General features: G+C 44.1%; 1 protein-coding gene across 2 annotated transcripts in view; it reads right to left on the reverse strand.

The window, feature by feature from the left end:
- The window catches only part of LOC144605204 (chemokine-like protein TAFA-2), a 111,740-nt gene that overhangs the window by 12,066 nt on the left and 72,074 nt on the right, over positions 1-27,600 (reverse strand). For both annotated transcript variants that reach the window (XM_078420300.1, XM_078420299.1), the window contains exons 3-4: positions 23,165-23,280; positions 4,715-4,867 (exon numbers count right to left, since the gene is read on the reverse strand). In XM_078420300.1, coding sequence (XP_078276426.1) covers positions 4,715-4,867; positions 23,165-23,279 — 268 coding nt within the window. In that variant the 5' untranslated portion in view covers position 23,280. The remainder of the gene's footprint in view (positions 1-4,714; positions 4,868-23,164; positions 23,281-27,600) is intronic.

The raw sequence follows: 27,600 nt of genomic DNA on the forward strand, positions 1-27,600 counted from the left end.
GGGGACGAGCTGTCTGTCCGTGGGCGTGGGGAAGAGAGGGGAAGTTTTGTTGCCTCCATCACAGTGAGGGGGTGTTTGGAGTCACTGTGATGGACGTTTGTGTTGGGGTTATGTGTCTTGTGTTCTTTTTTTTTTCTATGACTGCTATGTAGTTTCGTTCGGTACTTCGGTACCGAACGACAAATAAAGCTCTGTTATATCATAGAGGTGCATAAGATCTTGAGGGGAATAGACAAGGTAGATGCACAGAATCTTTTACCCAGTGTATGGGAATGAAGTACCAGACCACATAGGCTTAAGATGAAAGGGGGAAGAGTTAATGGGAATCTGAGGGGCAACATTTTCCCACAGAGGGTGGTGGGTGTATGGAATGAGCTACCTGCCAGGGTAAGCAGTTGAGGCAGAATACATGGATAGGAAAAGTTGAGAGGGATATGGGCCAACCATGAGTAGGTGGGCTGGTGTAGATGGGGCACCTTCGTTGACATGGGCAATCTGGGCCGAAGGATCTGTTTCCATGCTGTATGAATCTATGACTCAATGCTAGCAACAATGCCACAGCGGACAAAGTGATCTGATATGATCAACTCGTGCATAACAAGTTAGCCTCCTAAATGTACGATCAAAATCCATTCGATCGGAAATCTAATGGAGAGGTGTTGTGTAATCCCTCCTCTGTACCCACTAGATATTTCCGTAGATTAGGGTTTGCACCCAAACTGGTCCCAGACTTTCTGCACGCTAATGTGAAGAGACAGTGGCACCCATCGAGTCATGCATCGGTTAAAAAGTGGAATGGAAAATCTGCAATTCTTTCCAATCAGATCCTTGCACCCAAGGCTTCCAGAAATATGGCAGCTGAAATGAGGCATGGCAGGCTGAAATCATAAAATACTAGGGTTTCACAGAATTAACTTGTGGCCAAAAGGAACAGTATTTCCCCCAAGCCTAATTAGACAACTCGATAAATCTTTCACCAGAGCTTGCAAGCTGTTAACTCATCCCATATTACTCATTCCTAGTGCCTCTTCTGTACCCCTTTTAGTTTAGTTTAGTTTAGAGATACAGCGCAGAAACAGGCCCTTTGGCCCACCGAGTCCGCTCCATCCAGCGATCCCTGCACGCCAACACAATCCTACACGCTAAGGACAATTTACAATTACACCAAGCCAATTAACCCACGAACCTATAATTAACCTTAACTAACTCATCCCCATCCAAGATCACAGTGAATTGACGATGGATTCCATTAGATAGGGTACTGTCCGATTCAACGTCACCACATTGAGGACATTGGACTTTGGCCAAGGAACAGCCCATGTTCAGCGAGTTTCATATTCTAATTATACCTTGCAGAAAGACTATTCTCCCAAACTCTTTATTAATGAATTATTAGAGATCGTTATATTTTATGATTCCTGCTTTTGGATATCCTCCTCCACTTCCTCTGCTCTCAAAGTCCTTGATAATTTGGGTGATTTATTGGGAAATGTGAGGGACGGGGAAACGTTGGTCATGCTCACAGATTCCTGACACTAATACGACGGGTAAATAAGGTGGTTGAGAAGTCCCTAGTATTCAGTGAAGGAAAAGATGGGGATTTTCTCCATGGGTTGGAAAGGTACATGGATAGGTTTAGAGGGACATGGGCCAAACGCAGGTAGGTGGGGCTAGTGTAGATGGGACATGTTGGCCACTGTGGGCAAGTTGGGTCAAAGGGCCTGTTTCCACACTGCAGGACAATATGACTCGATGATAGGGAACCTTCAAGCGAGGTTTAGAAAACACAGGCTGCAAGGATGACAGAAGCAGATGCATAGATTGATAGAGTCATAGCACAGAAACAGGCCCTTTAGTCCAACTCATCTATGACAACCAAGAAGCCCATCCAAACTAGTCCCATTTACCCATGTTTGATCCATATCCAGGGCCAGTTTATTGTACGTGGCCCAATTACCTTCTCATTCCACATCCTCAGTATAAAGAAGTTCCCCCTCAGGTTTCTATTTAATCTTTGCCCCCCCCCTCCCCCCTCCCCCCTCCTCATCTTAAACCTCTGCCCTCTAATTCTTCATTCCCCAACCCTGGGAAAAAGACTATGTACATTCAACCCTACCTATTGCCCTCATGATTTTACACACTTCTATAAGATCACCCTTCAGTTTTCTATGCTCCAAGGTATAAAGTTCCAGACTGCCCAATCTTTCCCGATGACTCAGTCCCTCAAATCCAGGCAACATCCTCGTAAATCACTCTTTCTGGTTTAATGGTATCTGTCCTGCTGTGACCAAACTGAACACAATACTCCAGGAGCAGTCTCACCAACGTCTTGTACAACCATTACCTGGCATCCCAACTTCTACATTATCATCATATCATATCATATATATACAGCCGGAAACAGGCCTTTTCGGCCCTCCAAGTCCGTGCCACCCAGCGATCCCCGCACATTAACACCATCCTACACCCACTAGGGACAATTTTTACATTTGCCCAGCCAATTAACCTACATACCTGTACGTCTTTGGAGTGTGGGAGGAAACCGAAGATCTCGGAGAAAACCCACGCAGGTCACGGGGAGAACGTACAAACTCCTTACAGTGCAGCACCTGTAGTCAGGATCGAACCTGAGTCTGAACCAAAAACCTTCTCACCACCCTGTCCACCTGTGATACCACTTTCAAAAGTAGCAGCTTTTCAGAAAGCAGAGGTGCAAAGAGGCTTGCGAGTTCTGGTGCAGGATTCCCAAAGAGTTAATTTGCAAGTTGAATCGGTAGTAAAGAAGGAGAATGCAATGCTATTTCAAGAGGGCTACAACACAAAAACAGGGATGTAATGCTGAGGCTTTATAAGGCACTGGTCAGATCGCATTTGAGGAATTGTGAGCAGTGTGGAGCCCCATATCTGAGGAAGGATGTTCTGGCGCTGGACAGGTCCAGAGGAGGTTTACGGGAATGATCCCAGGAATGATTGGGCTAACATGTGATGAGCGTTTGACACCACTGGGCCTGCACTCGCTGGAGTTTAGAAGGATGAGGGGGGACCTCATTCAAACTTACCAAACAGTGAAAGGCTTGGATAGAGAAAATGTGGGGAGGATGGTGCCACTAGTGGAAGATTCGAGGACCAGAGGCCACAGCCTCAGAATAAAAGGATGTATCTTTAAAAAGGAGATGAGGAGGAATTTCTTTAGTCAGAAGGTGGTGAATCTGTGGAATTCATTGCCACAGAAGGCTGTGGAGGCCAAATCAATGAATAGTTTTAAGGTGGAGATTGATAGAATCTTGATTAGTGCGGGTGTCAGGGGTTTTGGGGAGAAGGCAGGAGAATGGGGTTGAGAGCAAAAGATAAATCAGCCACGATGAAATGGGGGAGTAGTGCTTGAAACAGAAAGGCCTGCAGGGCTGTGGGTCATGGAAAAGGTGGGGAGATTTAGAAAAATTCATTTCAGAGCTCTTTCCAACAGTCAGCATGCATTCAATGCAACAGATGGGCAATGTAAGACACCACCAGCAGAGTCACTGCCTCATAGCACCAGCAACCCAAGTTCAATCCTGGCCTCGGGACACCACATAGGTTTCCTCTCAGTCCTCTCGAGAACGTGAGAGTCAGTTGGTTAATTGGTTAGTTGGTAAATGACCCCTGGTAGTTGAGGAGAATTTGGGGAAAATTAAAGAAAATGGGATTGCTGCAGATGCTGGTTTAAACCGAAGACAGACATAAAAGCTGGAGTAACTCAGCGGGACAGGCAGCATCTCCAGAGAAAAGGAATAGGTGACATTTCAGGTCGAGACCCTTCTTCATACTGAAGAAGGAGCTCGACCCGAAACATCACCTGTACCTTTTCTCCAGAGATGCTGTCTGGCCCGCTGAGTTACTTCAGCTTTTTGTGTCTAAATAGGGTTTATATTGGATTCGTATAAATGGTGGTAAATTGGTGAACTGCAGGGCTGGTTCCTTGTTGTATGATTTCCGTGATTCTATAACTTTAGGACTTCTATGCTGGAGAATTTGATCACTATATGCATAGAGCGAGAACAGGCCCAAGTGGGGCATAAATATCAACTTCCACCGCACGAGATAAACAGGCATTTTCTGAGCTGCAAAGTTCGATGTAATTGTGTGTCTGCCCTTCGCAGGATGCAACCATGTTGTAGCAAATATGTTGTCAAGCTTGAAAGGGTTCAGAGAAGATTTACGAGGATGTTGCCAGGACTAGAGGGTCTGAGCTATAGGGAGAGGTTGAGTAGGCTGGGTCCCTATTCCTTGGAGCACAGGAGGATGAGGGGTGATCTTATAGAGGTGTATAAAATCATGAGAGGAATAAATTGGGTAGATGCACTGAATCTCTTGCCCAGAGTGGGGAAATCGAGGACCAGAGGACATAGGTCCTAGGTGAAGGGGAAAAGATTTAATAGAATCTGAGGGGTAACTTTTTCACACAAAGAGTTGTGGGTGTATGGAACGAGCTGCCGGAGGAGGTAGTTGAGGCAGGAACTATCCAACGTTTAAGAAACAGTTAGACAGGTACATGGATAGGACAAGTTTGGAGGGATATGAACCAAACGCAAGCAGGTGGAACTAGTGTAGCTGGGACATGTTGGCCTGGATGGGCAAGTTAGGCCAAAGGCCCTGTTTCCACACTGTATCACTCTATGACTCTATGACTCTATAACTGCAAGGCATCTCTTTCAACGTGAGAGGAAGGTCATACCGTCAACACAGGATGGAGCTGCCCGTGTTGTCCCTGCTACCTGGCCAGGAAGGCAGGAGCACTTCACCGTCTGGGAACGTTCCTCGATCTTGTTCTTGTTGCAACATCGATGAGCAGCAATCACCTCGCACGTTCCAGCTTTAACATGAACCACTGCACAACAGAAAAGGCAAAGTGAAGAGTAAATCTCCCAGCACTTACGTGAAATCTGAACTTTAGTTTCAGTTTAGTTTCAGAGATACAGCGTGGAAGCAGGCCTTTCAGCCCACCGAGTCCGCGGCCACCAGCGGTCCCTGCACACCAACACTACACTACAGGCATTCAAGCCAATTTACAATTTTACCAAGCCAATTAACCTACAAACCAGTACGTCTTTGGAGTGTGGGCGGAAACCGAAGCACCCGGAGAAAACCCACGCAGAGAACGTACAAACTCCGTACAGACAGCACTGATGGTCAGGTTGGAATCCAGGTCTCTGGCGCTGTAAGGCAGCAACCTTACCGCTGCACCACCGTGTCACCCCAAAGAGTGCACTCTTCACACAACAGAATCCCATATAAAGGTCAGAAGGTCCACACCATTTGTCTCAGCGCGATAGTAGGCTGCAGGTTCCAGAGCTTGTCCAGAGATCTGAGGTCATTAACTGGACGATCACTCCAGTATAGTTCTCTTAGTGTGTCATCGTTTAGATTAAATACTTCAATCCAAGCAGTCTGAAGAAGGGTCTCGACACGAAACGCCGCCCATTCCTTCTCTCCTGAGATGCTACCTGAGTTACTCCAGCATTTTGTGAATAAATACCTTCGATTTGTACCAGCATCTGCAGTTATTTTCTTATAAATTCAAGCAGTCATTTACTCTCACATCAATACTAAAGATTTAGTCATAGAGTTATAGAGCAGTACAGCATGGAAACAGGCCCTTCGGCCCAGCAGGAAACCCATTACAAATAACTAGGCATATTGACCCAGTCACATTTGCCTGCATTTGGCCCACAGCCCTCAAAACCTTTCCTATCCATACATCTGTCCAAATGTCTTCTAAAAGTCATAATTGCATCTGCTTCTAAAGCTTCCTCTGGGAACTCACGCCAGTTCCAGACTGCTCTCTGAGTGAAAGAGTTCCCCCTGAGGTCCCTCTTAAATATCTCTCCTCTCAACTTAAGCCTATGCCCTCCGATTTTAGAATCCTCTACCCTAGGTACTCCAACATTTTGTGTCTATCTCCTTGTCACTCCATGGTTCTTGATACTACCTACATCACCCATGGATTGAACCACACGCATTACATATTGGCGACATTGATATAACAAACATACCGTGCTTGAAGCTAGAGGAAACAAGAAACAGACTTACACTTGAGCTGTCAGTGCTGGTGACCACAAATGCCATTTGAAACACGAACAGCGTTATCATAGTAGAGGCGAACTGTGAGTGAGTACTGACAAGTACAGGCGCAGGAAAGAATATTGGGCAAACTCTGCACCAGAAAGGATAAACTGCATGGCATGAGAGTGCCTCGGGCAGTGACTGGCACAGCCGGTGTGGAGAAATGTGGGGCAGATGCAATATGGCCAGGGCAGTGCCTCTGCATGCGTAAGATAGAGCTCTTAAGGATAGCGGAGTCAGGGGGTATGGGGAGAAGGCAGGAACGGGGTACTGATTGAGAATGATCAGCCATGATCACATTGAATGGCGGTGCTGGTTCGAAGGGCCGAATGGCCTCCTCCTGCACCTATTGTCCAGTGAGAATTGTTTCCAAATACACAGGACAAGATGTTAGAAATCCAAAGTGCCAAATGTCAATTTGCTCCCGGTGGTGATGGGAGGCTTATGCACTCACCTATGCTCCTCTGATGTTGAGAAAGGCTGGGCAGACACGTCATTGGGGTTATCAAGTGGGCACCTACTTTCATCGACGTTTCGCTGATTGGACCCACGACGTCTCCATTAGGCTCAGCAGTGCATTCTGGCGTCCCAGAACCACCCCCCTCTGCATCTGCCTGGCCGGCTTATTTGGGAGACCAGATGGGGTCTTTCCTCTTCAGCCAGAGCCACCGGCTACTCCGCTCTGCCGCCCATGATGTTTCCTTGATAGCCTGGCGTAGGGCTTGTCCGCTGATCCCCAGGACCTTCATCAGTCTTACGGAAGATGATGTTGCCACAAATCCTCGACATCCAACTTCTACCGGGCAGATCTTTGCTCTCCAGCCCCACTGTTCTGCCTCCGCTGCAAGCTCTGGATATCGCAGATTCTTTCTTTCGAAGGCTTCCTGCACAGCATCCTCCCAAGGGACTGTGAGCTCCACAAAATACACCGTGCGCTGAGAGTTCGACCACAGGACAAGAATTGCATTGTTAATGGGGTCGCAGTGGGTCGAATGAGTCAAAGGCAGCCATTAAACTAAACAGACTTTAGATAGGCATGATGACAACCACACTGACATGTCAACATTACCTTTACCAGGAATGGCTTCAGAAGAAGAAGATGAAATTGTTGTTCAGATACAAGCTGGTGGTAAAGGAAGCCATAGTGTGTGCAACTGACGTGTGAACCTTTCAGTTCATACATAGATCGTATGAAAATGCATATTACGCAGTGGAAATTGATGGTGGAGATGTGAATGTGCCAGCACAAATACGGCAGAGAAACAGTTATTCTTCCAACTTAAATGTGATTAGAAGTCAAGTCAAGTCAAGTCAATTTTATTTGTATAGCACATTTAAAAACAACCCACGTTGACCAAAGTGCTGTACATTTGATTAGGTTCCAATAGAAAAAAAAATGAAAACATACAGTAGCACGCAAACAGTTCACAGCGCCTCCTCAATGAGCCTCAAACGCTAGGGAGTAGAAATATGTTTTGAGCCTGGACTTAAAGAAGTCGATGGAGGGGGCAGTTCTGATCGGGAGAGGGATGCTGTTCCACAGTCTAGGAGCTGCAACCGCAAAAGCGCGGTCACCCCTGAGTTTAAGCCTAGACCGTGGGATAGTGAATAGCCCCAAGTCGGCCGATCTGAGGGACCTGGAGTTAGAGAGGGGGTTTAGAAGATTTTTGATGTAGGGGGGGGAGTGTCCATTTAGGGCTTTATACGTGAATAGGAGGAGCTTGAAGTTGATTCTGTACCGTACAGGGAGCCAGTGGAGAGAGGCCAGAATCGGGGTGATGTGGTCCCTTTTACGGGTACCCGTCAGGAGTCTCGCTGCGGCGTTTTGGACCAGTTGCAGGCGGGACAGGGAAGATTGGCTGATCCCAGTGTATAGGGAGTTGCAGTAGTCTAGGCGGGAGGAAATGAAAGCGTGAATGATTTTTTCTGTGTCGTCGAATTTGAGGAAAGGTTTGATTGAGGAAGTTGAGGAATTTGAGGAATTTGAGGAAGTGTACACTATTTCTTTGCTATTGAAAGCACATGAGATTTAATTTTAAAAAGTGCTATTGAATTGAATTGAATTGAATCAAATTAATTTTATTAGCCAAATATGTATTCATACAAGGAATTTGCCTTGGTGCTTTGCTCGCCAGTAACCACACGATACACACTAGACAATTAAAAATAAAACATTATAATTTAAACATGTGAAGAATGAAATTAAATACCAGAGCAAAAGGAGGCTACAGACTTTTGGCTGCTGAGTAGAGCTACTGCTCGTGGGGAAAAAAGCTGTTTTTATGTCTGGCTGTGGCAGCTTTGACAGTCCGGAGTCGCCTTCCAGAGGGAAGTGCTACAAAGAGTTTGTGGCCAGGGTGAGAGGGGTCAGAGATGATCTTGCCCACTCTCTTCCTGGCCTTTGCAGTGTACAGTTATAATATTCCCATACTAAATCTTCAGCATTTATGGAAACGACAGCTTTGGAACTCAGAATAAGAAGTCAGGTATGACTGTTGTGTCAGAAGGAACTGCAGACGCTGGTTTAAACCGAAGACAGATACAAAATGCTGGAGGAACTCAGCCGGGACAGACAGCATCACTGGAAAAAAGGAATAGGTGACGTTTCAGGTCGAGACCCTTCTTCAGACTCCTGACTGTCGTTGACTGTAATTGGGCGCATTACCCCACTAAAAGATCTGACATTCCTGACTGTGCTCAGTGACAGGTAAATCAAGTGTGGTTTGATCAATGAATGAAATAAATCAGTTATTAAACATGCATTCATGAATCAGTTGTTAAACATTAATCTCACATTTGATGCTGTTGGCAACTGTGGCTTAGAAAAGTGAATTAATTTTATCCAACGCAGGATACAAGATTACTCTCATTGGGAAAGTGGAGTTCCAAATCAAAACGTGAAGCAGGTGGACAAGACTGACACAAATTGCTTTATAGATTCATGGGAGCAATCCTTCATAAGTGTCTGGTTTAAAATGGCAAAATTGTTTAACTCTCAGAAGGAAAGGCCACCTTTCCCCAGCAGGCAAGTCTAAAGCCAGGCCAGTTAATCAAAGCAATTTCCATAGTGTGATTTCTTCACAGGTGGGAAGTTTTCACAGCAAACAGGGAGAAAATCTATGTCGTTTTGAATCTTCTGACAACAATGGAGAATCGATCTGACTTGACATACTGCAGATGGAATCAGCAGCAGCAGTAGGAAGCAAATGTCTCCTAAACAAGACATTGATATGGTAGAATATCACGCAATTATGGCTAAACACTTCAGCTAAGTTCACTCAAGTGCTGCAAAGGAAAAGTGCTTAATACAACACTTTGTCCAATATGTCTGTAAATATATTCAAAGTACCAAAGGCTGTTGAGTCACAATAGTCAGCAAACAGAATTAACACTGGGTGTAGCCATCAGGAGAATTCCTTTTGCCAGTGCGCATATATGCTTATGTAATTACATATACGCACAATCAAGCTACACTGTTGGTTAAAGACTGACATAGGACTCAGTCTGAGACCCAGTTGGGTAAAGACTGACCTAGGGCAGCATGGTGGTGCAGCGGTAGAGTTGCTGCCTTACAGCGCTTACAGCGCCAGAGACCCGGGTTCAATCCCGACTATGGGTGCTGTCCCTACGGAGTTTGTACATTCTCCCCGTGGCCACATGGGTTTTCTCTGAGATCTTCAGTTTCCTCCCACACTCCAAAGACGTACAGGTTGTAGGTTTGTAGGTTAATTGGCTTTGTGTAGAGGTAAATTGTAAATTGTAAATTGTCCCCAGTGTGTTCAGGGCGGCACGGTAGCGCAGCGGTAGAGTTGCTGCTTTACAGCGAATGCAGCGCCGGAGACTCAGGTTCGATCCTGACTACGGGTGCTGCACTGTAAGGAGTTTGTACGTTCTCCCCGTGACTTGCGTGGGTTTTCTCCGAGATCTTCGGTTTCCTCCCACACTCCAAAGACGTACAGGTATGTAGGTTAATTGGCTGGGTAAATGTAAAAATTGTCCCTAGTGGGTGTAGGATAGTGTTAATGTACGGGGATCACTGGGCGGCACGGACTTGGAGGGCCGAAAAGGCCTGTTTCCGGCTGTATATATGATATGACATGATATGATATGATATGATAGTGTTAACATGCGAGGATCGCTGGTCGGTGCGGACTCGGTGGGCCGAAGGGCCTGTTTCCACGCTGTATCTCTAAACTAAACTAAACTAAACAATTGTAGCTGGACTGGAAAGAGTTGTTTGACTAGAATGGGTAAAATAAATCATTTAGATCTGAGAGCAAAGTACGCAGAAACATTCCCAGGCATCTACACGGGGATAATCAGTTACAGTGCTGATATTTGCACCAAGCTTGGGGCAAAACCAATCTAGTGTTAGCCTTGACCTGCTGACCTGTATTAAAGAAACAAGGGTTAAAGAAATTAGAATGAAGCTTTAGTGCGGAGAAGCAAGCGTGACTGGTCAACACCAATTGAAGTGGTTCTTGAAAAGGATAGAATTTTTAGACTTTTTAACGATTAAAAAGGTACTATTGAACAAAGAAGATGAAAGCAAGGCACACGCATGACTTCCTTCACAAGGATCAACATGCAGTGTTTACCAGACTCGAGCTGTCACATCGTAGGTTCTGTTGAATGAGGGTCCAAAGACTTTGACACTGAATACACATTACTTTTCTTCTGCACACAACTACCTTAGGGTGTGAAAAACATCACTGAACATTTCATAAGCAATGGTGAGCAAATGCTAAAGGTGTAAATCTTTTGTCAATGAGAATGTCGAATTGGCATAAATACCAAAGAAGAAAATCTTTGAATATTAAAAATGGTTCACATGAACACAATGTAAAACACGTAAGCGCAAATCAAGCAGAAGGAAGCAATTAATCTTATGTTAAAATTAGGGACAGATAGACTGGAATCCATCAAAGGTGTAAGTGCTTCCATGATGTTGCCGAACCTAGGCGACTATTTTCGTGCTAGCCACAGAAGCAGATCTACAATCACACATTACAATTGCTCCATACTCTTAAATCTCTATTCATACAGTGACATCTCTTATCTATGCACTGTAAATTACTCGATTGTAATCATGTGTTGTCTTTCCGCTGCCTGGAGAGCACGCAACAAAAGCTTTTCACTGTACAATATGTGACAATAAACCAAACTGATAAACTGATAAACAATTATAAAATAAACCTGAAATATTCAATATTTAGATCATTTCAGGCATGGTACGGCAATGTGATTGGGACAAGGAGGCAGGGAAATGAGTCATTGTTAGTTTGCTGTGATATACTGCGATATGTTTATTGAAACTTGCATATAACATTTCAAATTATGGATTAGGGATTACAATCAGTCATGTAATAGTTACCGGTAAAGGACCTCAAATAGCGGTTGTATCTCACACATACTTCACTCTTGCCACAAGAAATGAGAGAAAAAAAGGCTCAGCCTGAGTCAAGTCAAGTCAATTTTATTTGTATTGCACATTTAAAAACAACCCACGTTGACCAAAGTGCTGTACATCAGTTCAGGTACTAAGAAACGAGCATACAATGGCACACAAACATAACAGCACAAGGAAGAGGTAAGAAAAAATATCTTTGGAGTAAAAATTTCATAAATTCCAATGAGCAGACATTTTACGTCGGGTTACTGATCACAAGCCTTTATTAGAAATTCTTTATTGGCAATGCTGCCAGTGGCTGCATCAAGAACGCAGAGATCAACCTCTATCTCAATAAGATTAAGTCTGAAGAAGGGTCTCGACCCGAAACGTCACCCATTCCTTCTCTCCAGAGTTGCTACCTGTCCCGCTGAGTTACTCCAGTTTTTTTTTGCCTATCTCAGTAAGATTACCCAATTGAATAGAGAATTTTGAGACAAGCTCCAATTGCTGATATGAATTGAGATGCAGGGAGTGAAGGCACGACTTTCACAATGAAATTAGTCGAAATTAATTTATGGTTACAAGGGAGGCAGGCAAGAAAACAAATAAGCTATCATTCGAAAACAAGTCAATGAATTTTTTTAAGAGGATGGATTGAATGAGACAAGTATCCAGATTAAGATGTGAGACTGTAATCAATGGTGGATGTTGTCAATAGAACAAGGTAGTTTGAAATTAGGACACAGAGTCTTCACAGCAAGAGTGTTGAAAATGATAATTTTAGAAAAACTACACACATATGGAGTATTGTGTTCAGTTTTGGTCTCCTTGCTATAAGAAGGATAATGCTAAGCTCGAAAGAGTTCAGAGAAGATTAACAAAGTTGTTGCCAGGACTTGAGGGGCTGAGCGATAAGGAGAGGTTGGGCAGGCTATGACTTTATTCCTTGGGATGAAGAAGGGTGAAGGTGATCTTATAAATGTACATAAAATCATGAGGCGGACAGAAAGGGTGAATGTAGAGTTTTTTACCCAGAGTAAGGGAATGAAGAACAAAAGGACAGGAGTTTAAGCTGATTTAATGGGAACCTGAGAGGCAACTTCTTCACACAGAGGGTGGTGGGTATAAGGAATGAGCTGCCAGAGGAGATAGTCAAAGCTGGTACTGAACAACGTTTAAAAGGTATTTGGACAGGTATGGGCCCAATGCGGTCAGGTGGGACTATCGTAGATGGGGAATCTTGGTCGGCGTGGGCAAATTTGGCTGAAGGGCCTGTTTGAAATATAACTCCACTTTTTAAGAAAGGAGGAGAGAGAAAACGGGGAATTATTCACCAGTTAGCCTTACATCGGTGGTGGGGAAGATGCTTGAGTCGATTGTTAAAGATGTTATAGCAGCGCATTTCGAATGCAGTGACAGAATCGGTCAAAGTCTGCCATGGATTTATGAAGGGAATATCATGCTTGACAAATCTTCCGGAATCTTTTGAGAATGTAACAAGTAGAATGGATAAGGGAGAGCCAGTGGATGTGGTGTATCTGGACTTTCAAAAAGCCTTTGACAAGGTCCCACACAAGAGATTAGTGTGCAAAATTAGAGCACATGGTATTGGGGGTAGGGTATTGACATAGATAGAGAACTGGTTGGCAGGCAGGAAGCAAAGAGCAGGAATTAACGGGTCCTTTCCAGAATGGTATGCAGTGACTAGTGGGGTGCCTCAAGGCTCGGTGCTGGGCCCCAGTTATTTACAATATATATTAATGATTTAGGTGAGGGAATTAAATGTGACATCTCCAAGTTTGCGGAAGACACAAAGCTGGGTGGCAGTGTGAGCTGCAATGAGGATGCTATGAGGCTGCAGGGTGAGTTGGATAGGATGGTTGAGTGTTGGCAGATGCAGTATAATGTGAATAAATTAGAGGTTATCCACTTTAGTGGCAAGAACAGGAAGGCAGATTATTATCTGAATGGTGTCAGATTAGGAAAAGATGAAGTGCAACAAGACCTGGGGGTGCTTGTACATCAATCACTGAAAGTAAGCATGCTGGTACAGCAGGCAGTGAAGAAAGCTAATGGCATGTTGGCCTTCATTGCGAGAAGATTTGAGTATAGGAGCGTGGAGGTCCTACTGCATTTGTACAGGGCCCTGATGAGACCGCACCTGGAGTATTGTGTGCAGTTTTGGTCTCCTAATTTGATCTCCTAATTGCTATTGAGGGAGTGCAGCGTAGGTTCACCAGGTTAATTCCCGGGATGGCTGGACTGACATATGTTGAAAGAATGGGTCGACTGGGCTGTATTCATTGGAATTTAGAAGGATACGAGGGGATCTTATAGAAACATATAAAATTCTTGAAGGATTGCACAGGCTAGATGCAGGAAAAATGTTTGGGATGTTGGGGGAGTCCAGAACCAGGGGTCACAGTTTAAGAATAAGGGGTAGACTGAGATGAGGAAACATTTTTTCACCCAGAGAGTTGTGAATCTGTGGAATTATCCTCCACAGAAGGCAGTGGAGGCCAATTCACTGGATGTTTTCAAGAGAGAGTTAGGTTTAGCTCTAAGGGCTAAAGGAACCAAGGGATGTGGGGAAAAAGCAGGAACGGGGTACTGATTTTAGATGATCAGCCATGATCATATTGAATGGCGACTCTGGCTCGAAGGGCCAAATGGCCCACCCCTGCACATATTTCTCTATGTTTCTATGTTTCTATATGATTTGTATGAAAATATAGGTGGGCTAAATTGGCAAATTTGCAGACCACATGGAAATTGGTAGTCGTGGATGATGAGGAAGGATAGCGAAGGATACAGCTGAAAGGATACAGCAGAAAGATACAGTAGACCAGCTTGAAATATGGACATGGAAATAGTAGGTGGAGTTTAATCTGGACAACTGTGAGGTGTTACATTTTAAGAGGTCAAATCTGAGAGGAAAGTTACAATAAATAAAAGGAGCCTTTGGAGCATTAATGTACAAAGACATCATGGAGTGCAAGTCCACAGTTCACTAAAAGTGATAATACCATTTACATGCTTTAACCCCCTGTCTGTATGTATTGTATTGTATGTCATTGTCTAACTGTATTGTACTGTATCGTATTGTACTGCACTGTCATCCCCTGTCTATATGTATTGCACTATGGCCCCCGGAGGCACTCTGTTTCGTCCCACTCGTTGCACGGTCTGTAAGGAGTGGAATGACAAATAAACTAACTATTATTACTATTATTATAGAGTGCTAAAAAAGACATAATAATAATAATAATGCATTTTATTTATATAGCGCTTTTCATATACTCAAAGACGCTTTACAGAGATTTAGAGAACATAGGGAAATGAATAAATAGATAAATAAGTAAATAAGTAAACGAACAGAGAAAGGAGACAGAAGGTGAGGTGACCTTCAGTGGTTGAAGGCAGTACTGAACAGGTGAGACTTCAGCGATGTTTTGAATGTGGTGAGTGTGGAGGAGTCTCTAACGGTTTGGGGTAGTGAGTTCCATAGGGTGGGAGCAGCGATGGAGAAAGCCCTGTCCCCCCAGGATCTGAGTTTGGTCCGGATGTGGGGGGATAGGAGATTGGCAGCAGCAGAGCGGAGGGTGCAGGACATATGGCATACATGGCTTTATTGGTCAGAGTACTGAGCATAAAAGTTGGCAAGACATGTCACAGCTGCATACAACTTTGGTCAGGCCACATTTGAAGTATTTTGTGCAGTTCTGTTGCCCCTTTGCAAGAAGGGTGTGAAGGCTTTGGAGAGGGTGCAAAAGAGCTTCACCTCGATGTTAGACACAAAATGCTGGAGTAACTCAGTGGACAGGCAGCATCTCTGGAGAGAAGGAATGGGTGACATTTGTCGTTGAGGTAAGTTACCCGCTAAGTTACTCCAGCATTTTGTGTCTATCCAGTTTAAGCCTGCATCTGCAGTTCCTTCCCACACATTTCATCTTAATGTTGCCTGGATTAGAGCGCATTAGCTGTGAGGAAAGATTGTACAAACTTGAAATGTTTTCGCTGGAGCTTGAAAGGCTGAGGTAGAAGTTTAGAATATTGTGAGAGGCATAGACAGGGCTGATCGTAGACTCTGTTCACCCAGGGCGGAAATGTCAAATACCCGAGGGGGTAGATTTAAGGTGAGAGGTGGAAAGTTTAAAGGAGATTTGTGAGTCATGCTTTTGTTAAACACAGAGGTGCCTAGCTCACACAGGTGGTGTAAGCAGATAAGATGGCAATGGGTGAAATGTAGGCATGTGGGTCTAGTTTAAGTTGGTCTCACAGACATCATGTGCCAAAGAGCCTGTTGCTGTGCTATACTGTTTCATGTTTGATGTTCTGTCATGAGCAATTGAAAAGGCCTTTGGTCATTCAAGCTGCCAGGAGCTATCAGGATGGTGTGCGGGCCATTAGGTTCCAGCTTCCTAGTTGTCATTCACATACCATTCCACCTAATATGATAGTATTGACAGGAAAGCCTTTGGCTCAAATGGAGAGCATGGCAGTAACAGGTTGGTGCTGCCAAATGGGATGCGCATGGAGTGAATGTAAGGCATGTACCAAGTTGAGCTCAGCTCAACCTGTTACATTTCTGCTGAGTTACTGACGTGAGGAAGCCTCAGAACACGATTGGCGTTCTGTTCAGCCAAATCTTGACGGAGAGGGGAAGGGAAGCAGTTGATCCTAAATCAAAATTATGACTCAAGCTATAAAGAGAAATAATTCAAACAAGAGTTAGCGTGTTAGCACCTCCGAACAACTCTAACACTTAATAATGGAACGTAGGAGTTGAAATACATGTTACAAAGAGCTACCTTGTGAAAATAGGAGATGGAATCATGAGCAAGCGTGTAAATTGCATTTCCAGCAGGAGGTAAAGGAATCACTAAGTCAGGAGATAATGCGTCCATTTCAGATGCTGATCCAGAGAGGACTGCAGAAGAAACAATGGCAGCGATCTATTCAATGTTGCCCAAGTGACACCTTCCTCAGCAAGACAATGCCAACAATCTGTTCCTATGAGGAGACCAAATAACCTCAGAAAACCTCTGCACGCACAAGAAATTTTAATATGTAAATCACAAAGGACAAAGCAATGAAGCGTGTTTAAATGCATTAAGTACATATTCCACAAGATTAGTCAAGCATGATTTCCGTTATGTAAATCCATGCTGACTCAGATCAATCCTGTTACTGCGATCCAAATGTGCAGCTATTTCATCTTTTATAATTGACTCCAGCATCTTCCCCACCACCGATGTCAGACTAGCTGGTCTATAATTCCCTGTTTTATCTCTCCCTCCTTTCTTAAAAAGTGGGATAACATTAGCTGACCTCCAATCCACAGGAACTGATCCTGAATCTATAGAACATTGGAAAATGATCACCAATGCGCCACGATTTCTAGAGCCACCTCCTTGAGTACCCTGGGATGCTGACCATCAGGACCTGGGGACAGGACCAATGCACTGAGAGTGCGATGCTCCATCAGTGCTGACCATGCCCACTCAATACTCAGCTTCAGCCAACTCCTTTTACAACCCTCTGCGCTGAGTGTAAGGTCTACCCACAAATATTTATACTGGGTTAGTTATTTGACAGTTCTCCTTACAAAATTGATGCATTATTATTTTGTGGATAGGTTTGCTCTTTGATAAAATCAACCAATTCCCAGCGAACATTCACTATTTCATTGGTTTATTTTCCAATGCAGTTGCTAAGGGAGAGGCAGATGAGCCGAGGACGAGCTGCAAAGAGACGGGCGGGCCACGAGAACAAAGAGGGACACGAGGGGGGGGGCACAAGAACAAAGTGGGACACGGGGGGTGGGGGCGCGAGAACAAAGAGGGACGTGGTGGGGAGAGGGCCATCTATAACAAAAAGGGGCGCGGAGGGGAGGGAGCACGGAGAATAAAGAGGGAGGCGGGGAGGGGGCATGGAGAATAAAGAGGGACGAGGAGGGGAGGGGGGAACTGAGAACAAAGAGGGAGGTGGAGGGGAGGGGGCCACTGAAAACAAAGAGTGACCATCAGGACTCTTTGCCTGTGCCAGCTATGTGGAGACTCTATGTTGAAAGACTGGAGCGACTAGGCTTGTATACACTGGAATTTAGAAGGATGAGAGGGGATCTTATCGAAACATATAAGATTATTAAGGGGTTGGACATGTTAGAGGCAGGAAACATGTTCCCAATGTTGGGGGAGTCCAGAACGAGGGTCCACAGTTTAAGAATAAGGGGTAGGCCATTTAGAACGGAGATGAGGAAAAACTTTTTCAGTCAGGGAGTTGTGAATCTGTGGAATTCTCTGCCTCAGAAAGCAGTGGAGGCCAATTCTCTGAATGCATTCAAGAGAGAGCTCGAGTCAGGGGGTATGGGGAGAAGGCAGGAACGGGGTACTGATTGAGAATGATCAGCCATGATCACATTGAATGGCGGTGCTGGCTCGAAGGGCCGAATGGCCTCCTCCTGCACCTATTGTCTATTGTCTATTGACTCTGCGTTGCTTGTGTATTGTGTGCAAAAACAAAGAATTTATTCTGCCTCCTTGTCACCTTCCTCTCAGCTAACAATGAACCATTCTACATTTCCTTAACCACATCTGCTTTGATCTGACGTTTTCACACCTTGCCCTTCCATATCTCTAGACTCCCTCTCCCCTGACTCTCAGTCTGAAGAAGGGTCTTGACCTGAAACACCACCCATTCTTTCATTCCAGGGATGCTGCCTGTCCTGCTGAGTTACTCCAGCATTTTGTGTCTCTCTAAGAATTTCACTGTACCTAAGCACATGTGACCAAAAAGTATCATTGAATCATTGATGTAATTTTGAACTTTTGGAAACTTGACATAAAACCAAAATAATCACTACCAAAGTGATTGGGAAGATGATCTCTAAATTATTTTTTAAACTTTGATTAAGAAATGTTATTTTCATTCGATTCGCACCTGTGCTGTTCATCTAAAGAAGGGTCTCGACCTGAAATGCCACCCATTCCTTCTCTCCAGAGAGGCTGCCTGCACCGCTGAGTTACTCCAGCATTTTGTGGCTACCTTTGTGCTATTCATCAATAGATGTCAAGTATATCAAAGGTTGCCAACCAGCTACAGCTCAAAGCTGCAGCATTCAAAAACAATTGCTCCAGTTAGCGTGAGGTAAGTCGAAGGTGAGGTGGTTGTCCTTAGTCAGAGCGATTTCCTGTGGGTGAATTTTGATGGGCACAACTATTCCCGTTCCTTTTAGGGAGATTGAGGATATGGATTCAGTCAGGAGTTTTCATAAGTGAGATTTAGAGATACAGCGCGGAAACAGGCCCTTCGGCCCACCGAGTCCGCGCCGCCCAGTGATCCCCGCACAGTGACACTATCCTACACACACTAGGGACAATTTTTACATTTTACCCAGTCAATTAACCTACAAACCTGTACGTCTTTGGAGTGTGGGAGGAAACCGATGATCTCGGAGAAAACCCACGCAGGTCACGGGGAGAACGTACAAACTCCGTACAGACGGCGCCTGTAGTCAGGATCGAACCTGAGTCTCAGGCGCTGCATTCGCTGTAAGGCAGCAACTCTACCGCTGTGCCACCGTGCCACCCTAGTGGTGGGGTGTGTGCTTAAAATGCTGGACTCTGAGTCCTGTGTACCATGCACTGTTAACCAGTCAAGAGTTAGATCTATGTGCATGGCAACATCTAACAAAGTCAATCACAGAAATGTAATCAAACAAAATTAGACACCGAGCCACATCAGGAGTCATTAAAAATAAATAACAAGTTTCTTTCCAACTGTTATCAGGCAACTGAACTGTACTCTCACCAATGTGGTCTCATTGGAGACCTTAGAACTGTCTTTAATCAGACTTTATTGGACTTTATCTTGCACTAAATAATATACCCTTTATCCTATAACTGTGGACGGCTTGATAGTAATCATGTATAGTCTTCTCGTAGACTGGTTAGGGCGCGCCAAAAAAACTTTCACTGTATCTCGGTACACGTGACAATAATAAGCTAAACTACAATAAACTACTCAGCCTACACTTAACTCGAATCCTACCTCAAAATCCCTGAGAAAACTGCGGTTGGGTCACAAAAACATATTTACACAATTTATGCTTGGGAACTAATATATTTCTGAGTGGATTCTCATTACCTGTAGTGGTGCTCCAGCCTTGGCAGTCAATATTTCTGCTGCTGCCTTTTGATAAACAATTAAAAAACAATTTATTTTGATAAATGAGTGGCAGATCGCTGTGGACATTTCCAAGCTGGGTCACACTGGCAAATGACAAAGGCATTGATTGACGACTTGTTTCAATCGAAATGAAATGTTTGTAGTAATGAATTCAATTAAGGCTTTTGCAGACAGGTTTCTTTTGAAGGTGTGAATATGGAATGGAACAATCTTGCTAATACCCGCTATCACCACTGGTTTATCAAGTACCACGGAAACAGACCAATAACAGACAAGGATACGTTAATAAATTTTACCAATAGGTTTTACTCCCTCACATTAAGAACCGTGGTAAACATCCCTTTTCTTACATGTGCATTGCACAATGCTTGGAGAACTGACTGCCTGCTATTAAGAAGAGTTAGTTAAAAAATCTCATTACAAAACCAGTTTCTAACTGCCATTCCAGCCTCTTGGGCATGTAATCTAGAACACTAGTCAAAGGCAATAATAGATCCAGCTCTCCTGGGTGGGAAACACATTTTATTTGCCTCTCAGTGCTTCTCACAGTTCATGACCGGACTCCAAAGCATTCAACCAGCAAGGTGCTTACTGGATTAAAGAGCAGACATAGAAGTCAGCTTAATTTTGTCTCATAATCAGTGCGCATTTATCATACCAGCCTAAAAGTGGCTCGATTTTAAAATCCTCGACACTGCAATACCACCTTGGCCTCAATCCAACCCTATCTTTGTGACTTCCTCCAGCTCTACAGAGTCCCATGATTTCAGCACTCTTCAATTCCAGCCTTTCCCACAGCCCACTTGCAATTGCTTCATCATTGGCAACAATATTTGTAGTTTCTTAGACTCTTTGCTCTGGAATTTCTTCCTTAAACATATCCAATGTTATTTCCCACCTCCCTGCGATTACACCTGCTTATATGACAAGTGTTTTGGTCAACAGTCCTCATCTCTCTTTGTCTGACTTGGTATTTAGTTTAAAGATACTCCTGGGATCCAGGCACATTTTCATGCATTAAAGATGCAGTCTGATTGATGCACTCTCTATTGCATCTGAAATGGACGCTCACTATGCCTGGACCTTTAGAATTAGATGCCTCATACAGGGATATCTCTTTGTGTATACAATGTCACACAGGATAAGGTGTGAGCTATGGGGAGCTGTCAGCACTGTAGTCTTGTAGCTCCAGCGACCCAGGTTGAATGCTGACCTCTCGTGCTGCCTGAGTGCAGTAGGTTCATTCCCTCCGTCACTTCATGGGTTTCCATTGAGTGCTCCATTTTCCACCAACATCCCGAAGGTTTGATTCACCAAAGGCGGGTGAATTATTTAATGTGAGGTTAGTGCAGATTGGTGGTAGGAGAATTAGAGTCATGTTGTTCAGCATGTGTGAAAATAGCTGAGGGAAAGATTGGCAAATGGGATGGTTGGGATTTCTCTAAGAGCCAGCAAAGACTGAATGGGCAGAATCGCCTCCTTCTCTGCCATAAGAAACAAATATCATCCATGTAAACAAGTAGTCCAAAGCCTTCCGCTCTTGTTCCTCAGACCCCTGTTTTATCTGGACTGACCTCCCAGTGCAGTGCTACATGAGACCTGCAACACCCGATGTGCCCAGTATACTTTCTGCTGTGGACATGAATAATCCCTTGGCACGATTGTGATGCTCACAAGAGGTCAATTCCCCAGCACCTTTGTCAATACTTTTCCTTCAATCTACATCATTCAAAAACCATAATCTAATCTTATCTCGTCCTTGTTTGTGTGATTTTATTTTGTCCAATTTTGGTTCTAGAAACATAGAAACATAGAAACATAGAAAATAAGTGCAGGAGGAAAAGAAACTGCAGATGCTGGTTTAAATCGAAGGTAGACACAAAATGCTGAAGTAACTCAGCGGGTCAGGCAGCACCTCTGGAGAGAAGGAATGGGTGACATTTCGGGTCGAGACCCTTCTTCAGACTCTTGGTTCTGTTTCCCTACATTACATCTGTTTTCCACTGGAATAACTATTGGTTTGGCTTGGTTTATTATTATTGTCACGTGTACCAAGATAGAGTGAAAAACCTTTGTTTCACGTACTGTCCAAACAATTCATACTACACATGAGTCCAATCAAGCTATACACATGTACAACTAGGTAGTGAAAAGAGAAAATATAACCAGCGTTCAGAATATAATGTTCCACATTCCGAGAAAGGGCACATTCCGGGAAGGGTTCATCAAATTTGCACTAACTTTTCTGCTTATCTTCTCAACCTCATGTGCTCTACACTCAAGCAGAGTCAGTCAGGAAGAGGAGGAGACCATTTAGTTCCATCATCCTGTTCCCTTGCTAGGTTTCCACTGTAGCTGAAATGTACCTTGGTCCCATTCATCCATCATTTCTCTACTTCTCTCAATACTGAAAACCCAACAAAAATAATCAATTTCTCTTCTGAAAACTCAATTGAATTCAAGAAATGTAACTATTTTGAGGAAGAGACTTTCAAATTTAGAGAATAGGTACTTCCTGAATATACGAGCTCTGAATTTACTATGTCCCATTGTTCCTGATTCCCCCATGGAAAAAAATGGTATCTCTCCATCTACCCGAACAAAGACTCTAATCTCTTTATACACCTTGATTTTATTGGACCCCTTTCTGCATTCCAAACTCCAGCCGGCTATCTGCAAAGTGCCCTCAAAATTAAACCCTTTAAACTCATGCTAGTTGTATTGAGTTGCATTACCTCCACTCCTGATGTGTAGTTCATTCGTTCATAAGTGAAAGGAGCAAAATTAGGCCATTTGGCCCATCAAGTGACTCCGCCGTTCAATCATGACAGATCTATCTTTTCCTCTCAATCCCATTCTCCTGCCTTCTCCCCATAACCCTGACTAATACTAATCAAGAATCAATCTATCTTTGCCGGAAAAAATATCCAATGACTTGGCTTCCACAGCCTTCTGTGGCAATGAATTCCACAATTCATGATTGAATACAAAACTCCAGATGGGACCAGACCAAGTCTATACAAGTACAGCCATCCAATAGCTAGTGTGGTTTAGTTTTAGTTTAGAGATACAGTGTGGAAACAGGCCCTTTCGGCCCACCGGGTCTGCACCGAACAGCGATCCCCGCACATTAACACTATCCTACGCACACTAGGGACAATTTTTTACATTTACCAAGCTAATTAACCAACATACCTGTACATCTTTGGAGTGTGGGAGGAAACCAAAGATCTCAGAGAAAACCCACGCAGGTCACGGGGAGAACGTACAAAATCCATACATAGTTTATACCATATGTATATGGTACATATACCCATAGTCGGGATCGAACCTGGGTCTCCGGCGCTGCATTCACTGTAAGGCAGCAACTCTACCGCTGCGCCACCGTGCCGCCCAAAGATAATAATATCCAGATAATATTCACATCTAGAACAGTTATAAACATGGATTGCAAAGTAAGCAGAGTATAGTTGTACTTACCTGAGTGACTACGGTAATGTGTCGATGCTAGGCTCACTTTTCCCAGAGTAGTTATCAGGCAAATGGTGAGCAGGATAATCCACGTACCCACGCTCCATATGTACTTCCCACTCATCCTGCAAGGAATGCATAAAACAGAGAGATTATATATTTAAATGTTTCCTGCAGCTTTCCGGAAACTGTCCATTTGTATTGGTAGATGCAAGGAACTGTAGATGCTGCTTTACAAAAAAAAACACAAAATGCTGGAGTAGCTCAATGAGTCAGGCAGCATATCTGGAGGACATGGACGGGTGACATTTTGGGTCAGGACCCTTCTTCAGACAGAGGTGGGGGTGGAACTAAGACTGGTAAAATGACTTCACAGTTTTCCTACTCGTCTTCCCGTCTCCAATCCCCTCCCCCTTCACAGTTCTCCCACTAGTCTTCCTGTCTCCGACTACATCCTATCTTTGTCCCGCCCCCTCCCCTGACATCAGTCGGAAGAAGGGTCTCGACTCGAAACGCCACCCATTCCTTCTCTCCAGAGATGCTGCCTGACCCGCTGAGTTATTCCAGCATTTTGTGTCTACCTACTGGTCAATGATAAGAGGAGGTATGACAAAATGCTGGAGTAACTCAGCAGGTCAGGCAGCATCTCTGGAGAGAAGGAATGGGTGACGTAATGATAATACGTAATGACAGGCTGATGCAATGATAAGTGGATATAGGTCGGGGGTGTTTTGATTAGAAGATGGATGGACAAAGGATAGAGGTGAAAAGGAGTCAAAAAGTTATAAGATAACTTTTGTGTCTTTTTGTTTCCTTTTTATCCCGAGCCTTTGTCCACCCATCTGGTAATTAAAACCCCCCTTGCCTGTCCATGTCTTCCCGAGATGCTGCCTGACCCGCTGAGCTACTCCAAGCACTTTGTGTTTTTATTTTCTCTTATTTGTATATGTTTCAACTGGCTCTGTATGGAAACCAGGGTAACAAATTCTCACCAGCGATTCAACTGAAGGAGGTTTCAGGACAAAACCAGAATCTGTGCCTTTTCCTATTTGACCTTTGAAATGTGGTTGTGAACCACATTTTTGACTGGTACAAACCCTGAGTTGAACCCCTGGGATATCCACATACGCGATGTGTGTGCCAGGAATTTGACCGAGACATGATGAAGATGAGGCCACTATAAGTCCAGCTCAGATGGTGTGTATTGAAGGGAACCTGCTGCTATTCCCATCTACCTGAAGCTGCAACATGGAGGGCACGGATCAGGGTGGTGCTACTGAAGAAGCCTTGGTAGGTTTACACGGTGGGTATACTGCCCAACATACCTTCACCTGAAGCCCACTAAATATTGGTTTCATCGATCAATGAACAATGATCAATTCTACATTTTCCTTGTTCAGTATCTCTTTTGATGTCTTATTTTCACACCTTACCCTTCCTTAGCTCTGTGTCTCCCTCTCCCCTGACTCTCAGTCTGAAGAAGGGTCTCGACCTGAAAAGTCACCAATTCCTCCTATCCAGAGATGCTGCCTGTCCCACTGAGTTACTCCAGCATTTTGTGTCTATCTTCGGTGTAAACCAACATCTGCAGTTCCTTCCTGCAAACCGGTTTCATTGGGCTTTGTCTTCTCCTTAGCAAGAGTCATCCACTAGCTTTCAGCCCCTGACTCTCTTGAATTTCAGGCACATTGCTGGTGTGCCTCCACTGGGAAGATTGATGCCAAAAACATATTCAATTCGTCAGCCATTTCTTTATTCCCCACTATCTCTTCTCCAGCATCATTTTCCAGCAGTCCAATGTCCACTCTTGCCTCTTTCTTACTCTTTATATACCTGCCTCATGTGCCTGTAGTCACCTTTACTCAACAGTAATACCGACACATCCGATTTCATCTTCTCCCTCTCAAATTGCAGGTTGAAAGTTTTTATATTATGGTCACTACCTTCTAACGGTTCCTTTACCTGAAGCTCCCTAATCAAATCCAGTTCATTATACAATACCAAATCCAGAATTGCCTTTTCCCTAGCAGGCTCAACTCCAAGCTGCTCTAAGAAACCATCTCCTGGGCACTACAAATTTCCTCTCCTGTGGTCCACTACCAACCTGATTTCCCCAGTCTACCTGCATATTGAAATCCCCCATGTATAACTCTGATATTATGAATCATTAACATTAGGAAAGGGGTTGAGGGAATGAACAGAAGCTCCCGCAGAGTGCAAAACTATTAATGCAGCACAGTCTTTAATAAATCCAGTAGGGAATTGACAAGTAATTTCTGTGACTGGAGTAGTGAGAATGCAAATCTCTAGTCACGTGAAATAGTTGAAGTTTTTTGGCATACATGTATTTAAAGGCAAGCTCAAGGTATTTGAGAGAGAAAGAAATAGTAGGATGTAATTATAGGGTGAGTGTAATAACACAGTGCCAATGCAGAGCACACCCAACTGCATAGGCGTATCATGGCCAATGAGATGCATCAGACAAAATGCTTACTCCCTGCTTTGAAATGTCTATGTTTCACAATGTATCACACCCAAAAACACATGCCACCTCAATCAAGCATGCTACACCCAACAAAGCATGTCCAACCTATCGAATGTATTTATTCACAAAATGCTGGAGTAACTCAGCAGGTCAGGCAGCATCTCAGGAGAGAAGGAATGGGCAACCTTTCTGAAGAAGGGTCTCGACCCGAAACGTCCAGCATTTTGTGAATAAATACCTTCGATTTGTACCAGCATCTGCAGTTATTTTCTTACATGTCTAACCTATCAATGCATACCATGCCAAACAACGTGTAGGAAGGAACTGCTGATGCTGGTTTAAACCGTAGATCGGCACAAAATGCTGGAGTAACTCAGCGGGACAGACAGCATCTCTGGAGAGATTGAACTGGTGACGTTTTGGGTCGAGACCCTTCTTCAAACTCATGTTTCGGCTCGAGATACTTCTTCAGGCAGAGGAAGGGGCTCGACCCAAAACGTCACCCATTCCTTCCCTCCAGAGATGTTGCCTATTCCGCTGAGTTACTCCAGCATTTTGTGCTTATCCATGCCAAACCGTGCCCAGTACATATAATAACAAAAATCACATGTAATATGCCCTTCATAGATAACAATCAGTGCTACTTATAAACACGGAAAGTGGATTGGGAAATACACCTATCAAGTCTGGCCCAAAGAACCATGAATCAACCAGTCATCATGGCACTTTTCCTAACTACTTGCATGATTAAGTTTCATGATATCACAGTGATTGTGGTGCTGGCTCGAAGGGCCAAATGGCGCCTCCTCCTGCACCTATTTTCTAAGGCATTCGACAAGGTTCCACATGGTAGGGTGCTCTGGAAGGTTAGATCCCATGGGATCCAAGGAGAGATAGATGAATGGATAGAAAATTGGCTTCATGGAAGGAAGCAGAGGGTGATGGTGTAAGGTTGCTTTTTGGACTAGAGACCTGTGACTAGTGGTGTGCCTCAGGGTTCGGTTCTGGGCCCATTGCTATTTGTCATCTATATCATTGATTTGGATGAGAACGAACATGACATGATTGGCAAGTTTGCAGATGACACAAAAGTGGGTGGTATTGTAAATAGTGAAGATGGTTGTCAAAAATAGCAGTACGATCTTGATCGGTTGGGTAGGTGGGCTGAGGAATGGTTGATGAAATTTGACACCGAGAAATTTAGCATTTTGGAAAGACTAACATGGACAGGACCCACACAGTGAATGGTAGGGCTGTGGGGAGTGTTGTAGAGTGGCAAGATCTTGGAGTGCTGGTACATAGTTCGTTGAAAGTGGCACCACCGGTAGATAGAGTGGCCAAAAACACTTTTGGCACATTGGGCACCATGTTATAGGAAAGATATTGTCAAGCTGGAAAAGGTGCAGGGAACATTTACGAGGATGTTGCCAGGCCCTGAACTATAGGGAGAGGTCGAGCAGGTGATCTTATAGAGGTGTACAAAATCATGAGAGGAATAGATCGGGTAGACGCACAGAGTCTCTTGCCCAGAGTAGGGGAATCGAGAACCAGAGGACATAGGATTAAGGTGTTGGGGGAAAGATTTAATAGGATCCTGAGGGGTAACTTTGTCACACAAAGGGTGTAGAATGTATGGAATGATCTGCCGATAGAGGTAGTTGAGGCTATCTCAACTACATTACTATCGCAATGTTTAAGAGACAGGCAGGTAGGACTAGTGTAAATGGGACATGTTGGTCGGTGTGGGTAAGTTGGGTCAAAGGACTTGTTTCCATGGCTCTATATAATTCAATGATGAACCCTTCAATCCACCTTTTGTTTTTCAATGCTGTGATATTGGGCACAGTAGAGAAACACACCTGCCCTTGCCAGAGTCAACAATACATACCGCAGTACTTTTTTTCCCCTGTTGTTAATGTCCAACAAGGATCTCGATAGCATTGCTGCAACGCAGTCTGGC

The sequence above is a fragment of the Rhinoraja longicauda genome, chromosome 24 (assembly GCF_053455715.1).
Source record: "Rhinoraja longicauda isolate Sanriku21f chromosome 24, sRhiLon1.1, whole genome shotgun sequence".
Taxonomy (NCBI): Eukaryota; Metazoa; Chordata; class Chondrichthyes; order Rajiformes; family Arhynchobatidae; genus Rhinoraja; species Rhinoraja longicauda.